The sequence below is a fragment of the Diorhabda carinulata genome, chromosome X, assembly GCF_026250575.1.
Source record: "Diorhabda carinulata isolate Delta chromosome X, icDioCari1.1, whole genome shotgun sequence".
Classification (NCBI taxonomy): Eukaryota; Metazoa; Arthropoda; class Insecta; order Coleoptera; family Chrysomelidae; genus Diorhabda; species Diorhabda carinulata.
In genome coordinates this window covers 51,096,161-51,111,909 of record NC_079472.1, presented here as the reverse complement: position 1 = coordinate 51,111,909, position 15,749 = coordinate 51,096,161, and the positions used below count along the sequence as shown (strand labels likewise).

At 31.6% G+C, this 15,749-nt stretch overlaps 1 protein-coding gene across 6 annotated transcripts in view; it reads right to left on the bottom strand.

Annotated features, from left to right (window-relative positions):
- Positions 1 to 15,749, bottom strand: part of LOC130902461 (cytochrome b5 reductase 4) — a 264,053-nt gene that overhangs the window by 142,961 nt on the left and 105,343 nt on the right. For 2 of the 6 annotated variants that reach the window (XM_057814623.1, XM_057814625.1), the window contains exon 2: positions 9,654 to 9,841. The exons of 1 other annotated variant lie outside the window; for it this stretch is intronic. In XM_057814623.1, the coding sequence (XP_057670606.1) occupies positions 9,654 to 9,795 (142 nt within the window). In that variant the 5' untranslated portion in view covers positions 9,796 to 9,841. Of the gene's footprint in view, positions 1 to 9,653; positions 10,023 to 10,737; positions 11,069 to 15,749 lie in introns of those variants that run through there. 3 more of the 6 variants (XM_057814624.1, XM_057814627.1, XM_057814626.1) reach the window with 3 other exon arrangements.

Here is a 15,749-nt window from a genome sequence, read left to right as displayed (position 1 = left end):
TGAGACTGTTTAAAATCTTGTGCGATGATATGGGAAGCCTTCATACTTCTCTACTACTTCATACAGAAGTTCGATGGCTATCTCGAAGTAAAATACTACTTCGATTGTTTGAGTTACGAGCTGAAGTTCACGCTTTTCTTTTGGAACATCCTTTTGATTTATAAAGCAGATTAATTGATAAACACTGGCTGTTTAGACTTGCCTATTTAACAGAAATATTTTCTAAACTTAATGAAGTTAATTTGTCACTTCAAGGAAAACAGATCACATTGTTTACAGCAAATGATAAAATAATTTCCTTTTAAAAGGAAATTACAATTTTGGCTAAGTAGCGTTGAAAGTGAGGAGTTTAATTGTTTTCCGACATTAAAGGAGTTTTGTGAATAGACGAATATAAAAAAATTACCTCAAGAAATAGTTACTGATATTGCTAATCATCTTAGAAAAATTTGAAGCTCGGTAACCCAGTACATTCCTAATGAATTGGGTACCAATCTGGAGAAGTATTTATGGGTTAAAAATCTTTTTCTTGTGAATGAAAAGCCTCCAACTTTATGCTTTCAAGAATACGAAAGACTTATTGAATTGACCGCCGATTCTTCACTAAAACTAAAGTTGAAGAATCAACCAGTAGCAGAGTTTTGGTGCAGCCTTAAAGAGGAGTATCCAGAGTTGACAAAAAAAGCTATTTCCGTCCGCTTGGATGCCGAACCAGATATTAGGTTACAGCTATCTTCAATAAAGCCAAATATTAAAGAAATTTGTAAAAATAAAATACAATATCATTCATCACATTAGTCTTTTTAGTGTTACATACACACTAAAAATAAAAATGCATTTTTTACTTGGTTTTATTATTTTAATTTTACTCCTACCTATCCTATCTGTAGAATTTATCACCCTCCAAACCACGTTCTAGGAAACATATTTTTCGAGTACACATAGTGAATCGTAGCTCTATTTTGCTAATGCCAATTGATATTGATACTAATAATTGAATTTTTAGATCAAACACAATTAGAAATACTTATTCGGATTTGGAAATAACTGAGGTAACTTAGATAAGATGATATTTACTAATAAATTTAAATATGCTCAACATTTCGAGTTTTTATGTAGAGAAAAAAAAAAATTATTATTTTATAGCCTCTTATCCAAGCCTTAATGATAATCATTGATAGATATAGGGTGTGAAATACTCTAATCCAATGAGAATTGTTACGTGACCAGAATCTAAAATTATACCGATTTACAATGCCATTAAAAGGTGGTCTTATCGGTAATCGTAATATTATTTCGAACATTTTCTTCATTTCCATCATTTTGTAAGCAAACTTTTCACGTTTATAGAAATCTTTTAACTCCTAAACCAATCTCACATGAATGTTTGCGACATATAAAACCCCATTATATATTTGTTTATATGGATCTTTTAATATGACACAAACATCTAACGGTTTGTTTCCACTCAATGCTATTTTTCTACATCATCAATTGGATATACCTTAAATGGAAAAAGTTTAATGCAAATTTTTTCACCAGTTTACAGTAAATCTTGTTATGAGGTTTCGGTTAAGATGTACATTATGAAAGATATTAGACTTTTATAGTTGATTTTTAATATAAATGAAATATCAAGTGATTATTTTCCATATATATTCCACTTTTTAATAATAGACAACAATTTTTATCGTTCATTGAAACGTTGTTGGAATCATAGTCATATTACAGACACATAATTCTATAAAAAGTTGTATTCGAGATAAATGGGATGTTCCTTACTTCACAAGCGCGTTAGAAAAACTATTAAATGGATAAACTATAGTGAAGAAACATCCAAAAATCCTCAAAATCACCCTTCCATCTCCAAGATGAAATTAAAAAAATTTGCGCATAACCGTATTTGTCGATTATATTAAGAACTTTCTTGAAGCATTGACAATTGTAATTCGCAGAGACAACTATATCTCTTCAAATCATTCTCATGCCTGTAAAAAATATTTCAACTCTACCGATTATATGTGACATACGAATGCAAAATTCTGCTATATAATTGTTTACTGCCAAATATTCACAATTGTAATTATTTATTAAGTAAACAGTCATTAAAGCGCCCAAACAAACAGTAAAATTTGACATATTTCAAATTCGATCCTTATAGCACTGTGAAGAAATTATTCGCGACCTTCACATAACAAATTTGGAACAAAAACAGCATTTGTCAGTTGATGGTAAAGTAGATGAGGCAAAATATATAACAATACAAAAATACCAGGAGACGTTAGAGAAGTTAATTTTTAGAATAGAAAAACTTGGTGAGGAAAGGCTAGATCAAGAATTTGATAATAAAAAAAACTTAACTCGGGTGGAAGTTTTTAGATAAATTGTAATATATAAAATTCACATTCACCATATTCTGTTTTAGAAAATTTCTTACTATGAAAGAGAAGTTGCAGCACTTCTCAAGGTAGCTCATGGAAACCGCGAAAAAATGGCTGCATTGGGAAAACGATGAATGGAACTGGAAAAAGGAAACCAAACTTTGTTTATTTTCGAGATATTATGGTGTATCCAATGAATCACTTGAATTACGTTTGAAAATATCAACACCTTGATTTGAATTTTTAATGGATCAAAGCGACCTTTACATCGACATCAAGCAATCACGGCACGTACCTTACAAATTGCTTTACATAAGTAACCTTTATTGATAAATATTTCGTACCCATTCTGATGGAATATTAACTTCATTAGCTACCTCACCTATTCTTATTAGGTACAGCTAAGTAGTACTTTCATAGTAACATTTACATAACTTTTTTTTGGTTTCTTCATTTGTTTTTCAAGGTGAACAATTTTGAGTTTGAAGTCAAGTATGACCAAAGATCTTGCAATTATCTTAAACGTGCCAGATTTTTATTTTCAGTTTGTGTGATTTAGGTAGCCGGAGCCGGCAAGAGTGATTTAGTAATTCTTACATGGTAGGAAAACGAAACTAGTTGCGTTAATTGCCACCAATTATCAATTTACATATTCTAAGTTATCGTCATCAGTTGTAATTTAAATTCACTCAATTATTTTTTCCCAAAGACATTATAGTCTCAATATCATCATAAAATCTTTATTTCCTCATTCAATTTGTTTTCAATTGTATGAAATGAGTATTAGAGAGAGCAAAATAAGCGAGCGTAATTCAAATTATGTAAAGACCTCATCATTGGTAGTGACGTCAAATGACACGTCCTGCATTTATTGAGGTCCAAAAAGGGTGTTGATTATAATTGGAACAAAAATACTCTCTATTTTTGTGTTCGTGAAGCGTTTTTAGATTCTGATTATTCTTCTGACATTCTGGTATTCATGATGACTGCATATTTTGTATCTAATCAAGATTTTACATTGGCTGAGGTAAAAAGAATAAAACCATTAAAATAATCTTTGCAACAATACAAATATATAAATTGGGTTTCCTGCTAATATAGTTTTCACACTCGGGTACAATACAATTCCTATAGAAAGGTTTTTACTTTTTCCATGACTTTTATCGATATTATAATCCATAAAGTAGCTGTCAAACTTGAGGTAAACAAATACTGGAGATGACAATTGACGTCATCCAAAGCTCACGAAAAATAGCGGCGTTCAAAACAAGTGGAATTTATCCGACACTTTAAATATTATTTTGAATAAAGAATGAATGTATCGAGAAACACAATGTTGTCAACCCTTTAAACATTACATTAAGTGACATCTTATTTACTAACAACGAGAACAGTTTTCTTTAAATGGGTACTAAAACTGTCAAATTCATAGAAAATTTTGAAACCTGACGTATTAAAATGGCGAAAACCACTGAAACGAAAGTATTATTAATTTTTAAGATTTTCTGTCAAACCGTCAAACCGCCCTCGTATATAAGAGTATTCCTATGTTCAAATTCGTATTACTCTGTTTTAGTTAAATGTTTAAAGAAAATGAATTCAAATTAGAAATGCTAATTAGCCTCTGCACCGAGATAATTCTGTGAACTGAGCATTGTTTAAATAGGTTTTATTTTAAATTTAATAGTTTCTGTTTATGTTCCTAATCTAGTTAAAAAAATATAGCTCCATAAATGACATTCCTGAAAATGTGTTCTGTACGAAACCTTATAAAAATACGTCCAATATATTCACATTAACGAACTTTGTAATATATTGAAAAATATTCATTGGATGCTGAAAAATTTTATACAATTTCCGAGAGTGTAGAGCAAATTTTTTAGAAGAATGTAGTACAAAGTCATACCATTTTATCGGAAGATCATTATTAAATGTTTTATCGTTCAACTGCCAATCAAATTATAATAGAGTATCTAATAAAATGGGATGGCCCCGAGAAAATAGGTCGTTTCAATGAAGTTGAGCTTAATAAATGAATGTTATTATTATGATACCCTTGAAGAAGATGAATTTCTTGCTTTGGTGAATATTAAATAAATGGCAAGGGTTTTTTTTACTATGTAAGACTATCAAAGCATAAGAGACACCGAACTTATCCAGCTCCTTAACAGTCTATTATGCCCTTATTGAGTTGCATCTCCGATATGCCCTTCCCTTCTGGAGTACCTGTGGTTCGATTCAATTTGAGCGAAACTTCAAACTATAAAGAGTTAGATAATTACTCAGACTAAACAGCAGGGCTCTTCCTTCCTCATTCATCTTCTCCAATTTCAGAAAGATCTTTACACGGCTATCCACTTAGGAACGCGGAGCACGACTTTTACCCATCTACTTCACGTTCAGAATTAACTAAAGGCTCAATATTTTACAATGCAAAAAATGCACAATCACTTGCCAGTTTAATGGCATTCTAATGTTAATATTTAATTCCATGCATGCTGCATACTGGTTTAATTTTAGCTATGGTCTTATATACTAATTTTTACCTATTACTATTACCAATAATTTTTTGACTCATTTCTCTCTCTCTCTCTCTATTAGAAAATCGTGGAGAATAGGATTCAAAGAACTAAAAAATGATTACCGTACACCATTGAACCATAAGATATATTATAGATATATACTGAGGAAACATCTCTAATCCATGTTAGAATAAAATTATAAAGTGGAATGAAAGTTAACCAGTAGAAAGACCAATTCTTTTCTTATGTAAAATGTCCATTTTTCCTGTCACTATTATCAGCTACCCCATTTTTCCTATTTCAATTTTATTTCTTGATGAAATGTTTCTGAATAAAAATATCGAAAAAAGACTTTATTGAGAGGTCCGTACGTTGGTTGTTAAAACCAAAAAAAAATATAGTCTACAAGAAACTCGTATCTCCTCCTGTTTGAAAGTTATTTTCATACAACGCTCCATCTCCAGCTATCCTTGTGTTCATTATGTGTCAGGTCAATCAGAACTTCAGTTATTTAGTCAAAGTATTTTTCATGATAAGTTTTCAGGTTACATTTTCTTAATTTTTAATACTACTAAAAGTTTCTGTGTTTACTGCGTACCTTCAAGGTGGCGTGTAATATACGGGTGAGTCGGGAGGAGCGCACCAAACTCAATGAGTGTATTATACACGTGAAAATAATGTAAAAAAACTCATACGTTCTTATCCGATTTTTATTTGTTTTCAAGTTATGGAGTAATTAAAAATGTTCATCTATATCACTTATATCTGAATTTTAACATTATCAAAGTATGCCATGTTCGAGGCTCAAAGGCATTTGATAATTCTGACGGTTTTATGAACTCTCAGTGTAACCGAACGTTTAATTTCGAATTTATGGGATTGTTAGTATTCCAAAATGCCAGATACTTATTCAAATTTGGAATATGCAAATATGGTGTTTGTTTATGGTTTCTGTAATGGAAATGCTACAGCTGCTGCTGAAGAATATCGTCAACGTTTTCCACACCAACGATATCCTGATAAAAACGTATTTATTAGAGTTTTTAGCAAATTGTGCGACACAGGTAAGTTTACCAGTGCTAACATATCATCTGAACACGCTACTCGACAAGGTTTGGTAGAAGTAAAAAATATTCTGCATCTAGTAGAAGAAGATGCAGCTACTAGCTCACGGAGAAGTGACACTCAATTTGGAATTCCACAAAAAAGGGTAATAAACACACTTTACGAACAAGGCTTATATCCTTATCACATACAGAGTACAGCACCTACACTAGAGGATTACGCTAACCGTATAGAGTTTTGTTGGTGGATAAATAATAATCATCGTGTTGTATACTCTTTACAGTTGAAGCTACATTTACCCGTGATGGCATTAATAATACTTGTAACTATCATGTATGGTCCCACGCAACAGTCGAAAGCAATTTTCAACATCGGTTTTCTGTAAACGTGTGGTGTGGTATGGTCGACAATTATTTAATTGGCCCTTTCATTTTGGAGAATCGTCTCACAGGAGACAATTACCTAAATTTTTTACAAAATAAATTTTAAGGTCTACTAGAGGTAAATATTAGAATGCAGATGTACTATCAGCACGATGGAGCTCCTGCACATGTCTCTCGTCAGGTCAAGCAACATTTGGAAGAACGTTTTCCAGGGCGTTGGATTGGTCGTGGAGGTCCCATTAATTTGGCCTACAAGATCTCCAGACCTCACACCACTAGATTTTTGTTTATGGGGCTGGATAAGAAAGTGGACACACGGGACGCACTAATTAGACGAATTGAGAATACTGCAGCCCATATTAAAGAAGAAAGAAATGAATCAATTGGGAGAGCAAAAAACGTTCTTCGTAGACGAAGCAGAAATTGTTTAGGAAGTCAATGGCGGTATTTTTGAACATTGATTGAAAGAACCCGGTGACTAAGAAAATTTTTATGTGATAATTTGTTTATTTGTTAATATACTATAACTTGAAAAGATATGAAAATCGGATAAGAACATATGAGTTTTTTACATTATTTTCACGTGTATAATACACTCCTAGAGTTTGGTGCGCTCCTCCCGATTCACCCTGTATAAATCAGAAGTTTTAAATATACACTAAAACAGACAAGCAAAGTTCGAATAATCAAATAACAATTTAATGGAGCAGACTCGTGATCCTTACAATAGTAATAATAATAATTCAAAAAGTAGTATCAATGAATGTTTGAAAATTAATAATGACCAACGTTCATGCGATGCTGCACTAGTTCTTCACAACATAATAGTGCAAAAGTGAAAACAAAAAAAGAATAGAAAAAGTTATTTAATAAATAAAATATATATTAAATATATACTTGTTGTACTGCTCAAATTGAACGGATCTTCAAACTACGAAAGGGAGCTGCCCAGAATAAATAGTAGGACTTCTGCTAGAGATTCAGTAGAAGATTCAAACATTCATTACTCCTTCTTTATTCATGTTTGAGACTGTTTACCTAATCCGTATTCACGCTTCTAGTATTTTTAAAAGATCATTGCACAGCTATTCACTTAGGAATGCGCAGTATGATCTTTTTCTACCTACCCCACGTTCAGAATTAAGGCTCAATCCTATACAATGCGATAAAAATGCACAATGATTTACCAATTGAAATCTAATTGATAAATTATTACATATTTTGTGATTGCCGTATATTTAATTTCATTATCTGGTTGAATCACATTGAATTTGATTTATTTTGACAATGTATATTACATATAAAAATTTTCCCAATCTACATATTAAAAGGTAAAAAGTGATATTGTTATTTATTGTATTTTTCGTGTGTATACATAGTGATTCACAAGTTCTTGTTTACAAATAGTGAACAAATTTGACAATAAAGCATTCTTCTCCTTTCTTCTTGACTTAAACAATTCATTTTTCAATCTATGATATCTTAATTTTATTGATAATATTGTATTATTTATGGCCATCAGTGCAGGAATGAATACTGAAATGTATGTTTGCTTATTTTTGAAATTACACGGCCTAAGTAATTATATAAATCAATACATAGTGAGTTTGATGTATAGAACGCCTAAATTATCTCGGTTTGTACGATATTTATAATTTTTTCATGTAATATTCTCTATACCTAAATGCCATAATTTCAGAGTTATAGCTACATTTGTGTTATCTCCGCCAAAGTTAAACTAATACATTAAGATGACTATGATTGTTTAATTTGAATATTCTTTAATAATTTATGTGCTAATACAAATCTCGAAACAAGGACTAGTGTCAGTAAATTTAATGAAACAGTAAAATATTTATCCAAATCACTGCGCAGAAAACCTACAACAACTGAAGACAAATCTTTAAATGTTTGTGACATGTTGGAGTAGAAAAATTACGAATTTTAGAAAACATACAGTGAAAGCGACTACAGCAGATGCTCAAAATGTTGTACATTTATATCAATACAACAAGTCGTACGATTTTTAAAACTTTGCAATACATTTTGCAACATTTTTGACTGCTCAATTATTCTTATCTCTGTGGTAATCGTATCTTTTAATAATCTGATATCATCTGAAAACTCTTGAACCAACATTACTTTGTATAGATAAATTTTTATTACAGATGTTTGCGAAATATCAAGTCCCCTGGATATTTGTCTAGTATTCAAATGTGGATCGTCTTCCAACAGGAAACAAACATCTTTCTTTTTGGTTGATGCAGTTTTTCTTCGCCCTGATTCGGATAAATATTTTACTCAACCAGTTTAATTAAACTTTCTTACTAATTTAGTGACAGTAGATCTTGTTACGGTATTTCGGTTAGGATATAAATTATTAAAGATATTACACGTTTCTTGTTGACTTCTAAGCCTATCACCATATCCTAATATCATTAAAATATCAATTCGTTCTGTTTCAGATAAACGATCCAATGTGATTTCAACAATAATATTTTATTGAAACGTCAAATTTGTTACTATAGCAGTCATACTCACCTAAAAGTATACTTTTAATTTAATTTTAATTAATAAATATTTCTTAAGAGAAAAATATGTAGGGTGATCAATTAGAAATAACAAAGTTTATTATTTTTCCGGAAAAAGGAAAGATTTGACAACAATATAAATACCACCATAATATTGGCCATATCACAAGAAATTTGTACACAAAAATTTTTAAATATCGTACAAGCCGTCTCCGAGATAATTAGGGCTTTCCAAATATTGAACTCACACTATATAATTGAAATAGCTATCTTTGTAAATATAATAAAATATACAATTTCCCTCACTATTCTAGCAATAAAAAAAGATTTACTATTAATATGTGTATATAATCAATATTCTCATTGGCATTTTATTATGTTCCAGTGATAGCAGTTAAGCGGGGTCAGTATTGGCAATAAAGCTTGTACCAGTCTGAAAACCAAGCATGGCGTAGTCCTGAGTATTAGGCATAACACAATTATGGGAATTGGGCCTGGCATTAGCCAATCTTGGCAATTGAACATATTTGACATAAAGCATTGCCCTATATTGGGAACCGAGACTGATTCATCGTTATAACTCAGACTGGGCCAAGCCTGGTTTTAAAGCTTGGTCCAGAGCTCTACGTCTTCCGACTAAGCTTGGGCCTGTGGTAATTTTCTCTATAGGAAAGAGTTCTCTAAGCATGAAATAATACTATTATTGATACATGATTATTCGGCAAATATCAGATAGGCATATAATTATCAAAATATAAAATTTTTATTTACCTTTATCGTCTTTTTCTTCATTTTCCACTGGAGGTTTTTGTTTCACAATTATAACACCTTCCTCGTTATCTTCTTCACGTTCTCCTTTATCTTTTCTTTTAGAAATTCTCCAACAGCAGCAACTGAATATTTTACGAGGCATCGCATTGAACTTAGGTCTTTTATATTGCACAAACTAGTTATTCTTACTGAAAGGTTTTATCAGTATGAGCGACTTTTATTAATGCAAAATGTTTCGTATGGATTGGAAGACTTGATAAATAACATATAAATACTTATATTTTTCATTTGTTAACTAACAAGTTAACTTATAACTAAGGCGTAGGCTATGAATCAAAACCATAGAAGTTGAGGGACTATTTACATACACTGTGGAAATAATTTATTATTTGAGTTACTGTTTACTGAATTTTTTTAAATACAAATTAAAATTTGGATATGATATTGTTCATCATAAAAATATGACATTAAACAACAAGTAAAACAAATTTGATCTTCTCAATCGACAAGCAACTAACCGCCAACTCTAATGATAACCTGACTTGGCCGATGTATAGAAGCTTAAGAACTATTAATCAAATACTTAAATATAATGTCATGTCATGTAGTACATAATTATAAAAGTACAAATTTAAAAATAATGATATAAATATTATTGGGTTTTTTTGATACATTATTTTTTGATACATTATGAATGTTCAACCATTCTTGTACGGCAGCAGTGTATGGTTCTGCCAGATCGATCATAGTCACATGGAATGAAACAAGGAGATTTCGGTGGCCAAATGTATAGAGCCACGTCTTCATTTTCTCTACGAGTTGCCTTGCATCAAGAAAACAATTTATTCAAAACGCCATGTACAATTTGGCGCAGTTTATATGTTTATAATGTAATCATCTTTACCGAAAATGACAAAAACATTTAAGTCTGTCCTCATATTTTGAGTTAAAGCTAGTCTTATATATTTCTTAATAGTCGATTTTTCACTTACGAGTATAATTTGATGATGATAGCATATTTGAGACCTTAGATATTTTCGATTGATAAAAATTACTTTGCGGAATCAAGAGAAGGTATACATACCTACTTTTTATATTATTACTTGAATGATGATTGTAAAAAGTATTAAAGAATTCCGATCGCAAATTTTATTTAATAACCTCACTAAAAAGTGTTGCCAAAGAACATGTGCGTTCAAATAAAAAAGTGGGCTGATTATTTCAAGAAGCCGTTCCATTATCTGCACTAAACAAAATATTTCGTTTGGTTTGTCGGGCACGTTTATCAGTATTTTATTAAATGCATGTTTGTGATAGCTTTTTGACGACCAGTGAGATAGCAAATAGCAAAAAAAAGTGTTGATAAGAAAGTTTAAACAGTTTAGATATAACAATTCATATTTCTGAGAGGTTTCTTTTGAATGAATATAAGAGCCTAACACGATAAAATGGAAATCAAACAGAAAGTGATATTAAATAAAATGAACAATTAATTTTTATGAAGCCAGTGCCAGATATTATTAGAAAAAAATGTCATACATATAACTAAGTTATTTTAACAAAGGGACGCCGCTGAAGATGGCAGAATTATTTTTTTTTTCGCTGAATTTTCTTCTTCTTCCAGTAAGGATACTGTGAGTACCAAGTTAAACGAGTTCGATGTAGATGTCAGAGGTTATATTCCCTAACAGATTCATGATTCATACAAACTATAGTTTAAATCCTTTACGGGGCATTTCAACTGATTGTGTTGGAATATAAAAAATAGATACGAGCAAGACAATAATAAAATTGCCAGAGATTGTGCATCATATACAGTACTATTTACAAATGATTAAGGAATTTCGAGAAGGTGCATGATAATGCATGGAGGTAGCGAAAATGGTTCTGGGTCAGCTCAATAAATGAGAACAAACATTAGGACATAACTTCTTCATTAATTGAAAAGTGAGTAAATTCCACGTAATGTTTTACAGTTCAGTCATTGTTATGTACAGAGAATAATGATTTTCGCAACAGAAATAAAAATAACAGATAATCACACAAAAAGACTGACGTATTTACTTTCATGGCTTTAAAGATACACCCATATGACAAATAGACTGTAAATGTAATCATTCAATACTACTCCATCTCCTTTTCATGGCTGATCTACCAAATAGCATCGACGTATTAGCAGCTACATTTGCAGAAGAAATCACCATATGCCAAAACCATCGAATATACTACAGCTCACCTCAATAAGGTAAAAAACTGGTTAAAGAAATGGGTAATTAAAGAGAATGAATTGAATGCCTGTAACTTTCTCCCACAGTAACTGCATATGTTCAGGAGTTAGTCTAAACCCCCGGTTCCCTGAAGGGCGTGATGGCCTGCCAGGGGAGCGCGATACTAGTTGAAAATTCGAAAAAATCTCAGTTGGTGAGGAATATAATTAAACGATTTATTGACACCACATTTTCGATGCGGAATTTCTAATTTAACAGTGCATTTACTATCGATCATTCTAACAAGAAAAAGTAGTAGTAGTAGTTTTTTGCTGCCAAAATCTGTAAATTTACGCATGAAGTTGGATAGTACTGGATCTATTTCTCAAACTTCTGCAAAAGTGCTTGAATCTTCAAATGAGCTAGCTCTTCTTGTTGCTAAAAAAAACCATATTATTGGTGAGATCCTAGTTGAACCGTGCCGCAGGCAGCTGATATTATTCTTGGAAATTCATACAGTAGGTAAAAATTATGTCAAATACCACTTTCAGACAACAATATAAAACGTCGCATTGATGATATGATCTTCTTTCTGCTGTGTATAGGCATTATATTATAGTTCGAAGAATAGCGGAAAGAACACTAATGGATAGAGAAAGGAGTGAAAACATAAGACGAACATGCGGGATAGATAACATCAATGACTGGGTACTGGATAGAAAGATAAAATGGAATAAGCACATTGACCGCATTACAGAAGAACGAATTGTGAAAATATCAAGGGACAAATCACCAGCAGGACAAAGAAGCCTTGGAAGACCTAGGAAAAGATGGAGTGACAACCTCCCAGGTGACTGAGCAGAAGCAATGACGTGAAGAAAAACAGGCAATGATGCCTTTACACAGCAGGAAGAAGAAGATGATATGATCTAAGACATAAAAAACCAGGTAATGGATGCAATAAAACAATCACCGTTTTTTGCTATTTAACTATATTCAACTAGACGAGAAAATGTTCACAGTTAATTATATATGGTCAATATATGGAAAACGAAATAATGGAAGAAGAGCTACAGTTTTCTACGAAGTTAGTGACTACTCCAAAGCTGTTTATGCGATGAAAGCAGTGTCATATTTTTGACAAATATAAGCTCTCGTGGAAAAACTAATGGGCTTTAGTACAGATGGCGTTCCTACAGCGCTTGGTTTTTGGTTGGATAAAAATGCTAATGTGACTGAGATTCATGATGTTATACATTGTCAAGCCTTGGCAGCCAAAACACTCCTAAAAGAATTCAATTCTATCTTAAATTTATGTATGAAATTAGTGACTGATATAAAAAAAAACAGTAAATTGGATACTTGACTGTTTAAAACTCATTTCAAAGACCTAGGAAACTATTACAAAGCACTGCTATTTGATACAGAACTACACTGACACTATTATTTGAGTTCAGAGAAAAAGTAGGTAATCAAATTCTTGGAAAATTAGAACCTAAATTACCTAGGCGTGAACTGCAAAAAACCAAGTACTCAAGTAACATTGGCTTATTTGTCAGATTCCTTTGATTCGTTGAACAGCCTTGAATTAAAATTGCAAGGAGAAGACTCAAATATAATTAGTAATTACTCATCATGATGTTTATTGAGAAATTGTAACTTTGGAGACGTTAAATATCAGCGAACCTCTGCAGTTATTAAAATTTTAGCAAAGTAGTGTCGATGTATGAAGAAGCACACCTCAAGGACTTTTTTGAATAATCAAATTTGAGAAACCAATTATCAAATCGTTCGGAACACCTCACTAAAGAGTTCAAGAGCTACTTCCCAAATGTAATGTTTACCAATTATCAAATGACCCATCCAATGTCAACTCCTTTCTAGAAATATTGCATGAAGATTCGGAAATATAAAATTATTCCTCTGCCAAGTATGACTTTGAAAAAAATTATTATTTTGGATGAAATACTTCAAAGTATATCCCAGGAACGAACGTGATGTTGCCAGTGACTAAGTTGAGCTCTTACTAAAATTCAACAAAGAGTATACATACTTGAAAATACTAGCTCATCCATCTCACTAACTTATTTTTCTCCTACGAGTGGGTATTCCTTCAACTTAAATTGAAATTTATAATTTTGTATCTTTTGACAGTAAAAATAAATATTTTGTTTTCAGTACAACTCTAGGTTTTTTTCAACTTACCCATTGCCAATACAATTTAAAGTTTAAGGGGGACATGGGAGAATTTATTCTACCACGCCCCCTAGGAGGGGGCGTGGTACAAAAAAATTTGGTCTCCACTGCTCTGAACAATCGAACTCTACCACAACGGGACGATGTCAATTAACTATTTACGCATCTAGTTAAGAGCCTAACCTGCAGGAAACACAATTTTTTCAAGAATAAATAATTAGGTTTGGAACTAATAGATTTATACTATCTGATTGGGAGATAACCTCAATTATCTATAAAAAATGAAGTACTGATCTACAAAGCAATCTTCAAGCTCATTGGAACCTACGGTGTCCTACTATGAAGATCAGCAGCCATTTCCAATATTAAAATTCTAGAGCAATTCAAGTCGAAAATGTTATAGCCCGTAATCTTCAAGTGGAAATGAACAATTTATCGGTAAGCTATAAAATTAGATTAAGATATCATCCAAATAAATTGACTTCCAGGATACAACCAAACGTCCAGCGTAGACTTCAATGAAATTATCCATACGACCCAATTGATAGCTTTTAACGATTACTAATATATACTCAATAGACTGAACCAATTAATTATAACTGTGAGAAGTATTAATCATTGGATTCTTATCAAGCATGCCAACTGAATTGAATTATCACACAATTTTCCTATTATAAGTATAAATTTCAGATTGCAAACAGGTAGGGATATAAAAAAACTATAGTTTTTAAAACCTTTGTAAAGAGTGAGGTCACACAATTATTCTGTTACTATCTTGTTATTGTTTATTGGACCCCACAGAATTAATGTTGATTTTTGTAAAGAAAAAATTAAGAAGATCTAATCAAACTCCAACTTCAAATAGTAAAATTGTGGATATCAATGACTGTTAAACTAGAACTTGTTGATTTCTTAGCGACGCAGAACTGTGAATATACACATTTAATTTCTCCATTGAATATTTATCGCTAACTCTTTTTCCGTCAAAAACTATGATGAATTATATATATTGTGGGTTTAAATCATAAAAATCTTATTAATCTATATTCGCAACTTTAAGTACGTCACTGATCGATTCGGAAACTCTTTTTTACTTTCTTTAACTAACTTCCAACAAACTTTACGCTATTCCAGTTACAGTTGTTTTCACAAAGAAAAAGATCCATGAGCTTTTGAACGGGATAAGGCTCAAAATACGTTTATCTTTGGTGAGTCTCTTTCATGTGCAATGTTGAATGTGGATTTTGCAAAACCCATATACGAACTTTGTTTATGTTGACTTTTCCACTAAAACAAAAAGTTGCTTTGCCGTCAAAAATTATTCACTGTAGAAACGAGGCAGTCCTTCATTATTTCTACACATAAGTACAAAATTCGATACGATTTTCTCTGTCATTAGAATTGAGAGCATCCACAAGTTATAATCTGTAGATTCTATTGTAAATCAAAACACCTCAAAATAAATCTTACTAGTTGAATTATTTTTCAAAAAACACGTCCAAAGTTGTAGTTTCACAATATACCTGCCCTCTTGGGAAACATTTGACGATTTGCGTCACTCCAATACTTCACAGTCTCTGAATTTACATTTCCATTTATATATATCACAATCTGCGAATTCAATCGTTTTATATCGAAATACTTTTTCTACCGATTTGATTCGCTTCAATGAAATTTGTATCTTTACTGGGTT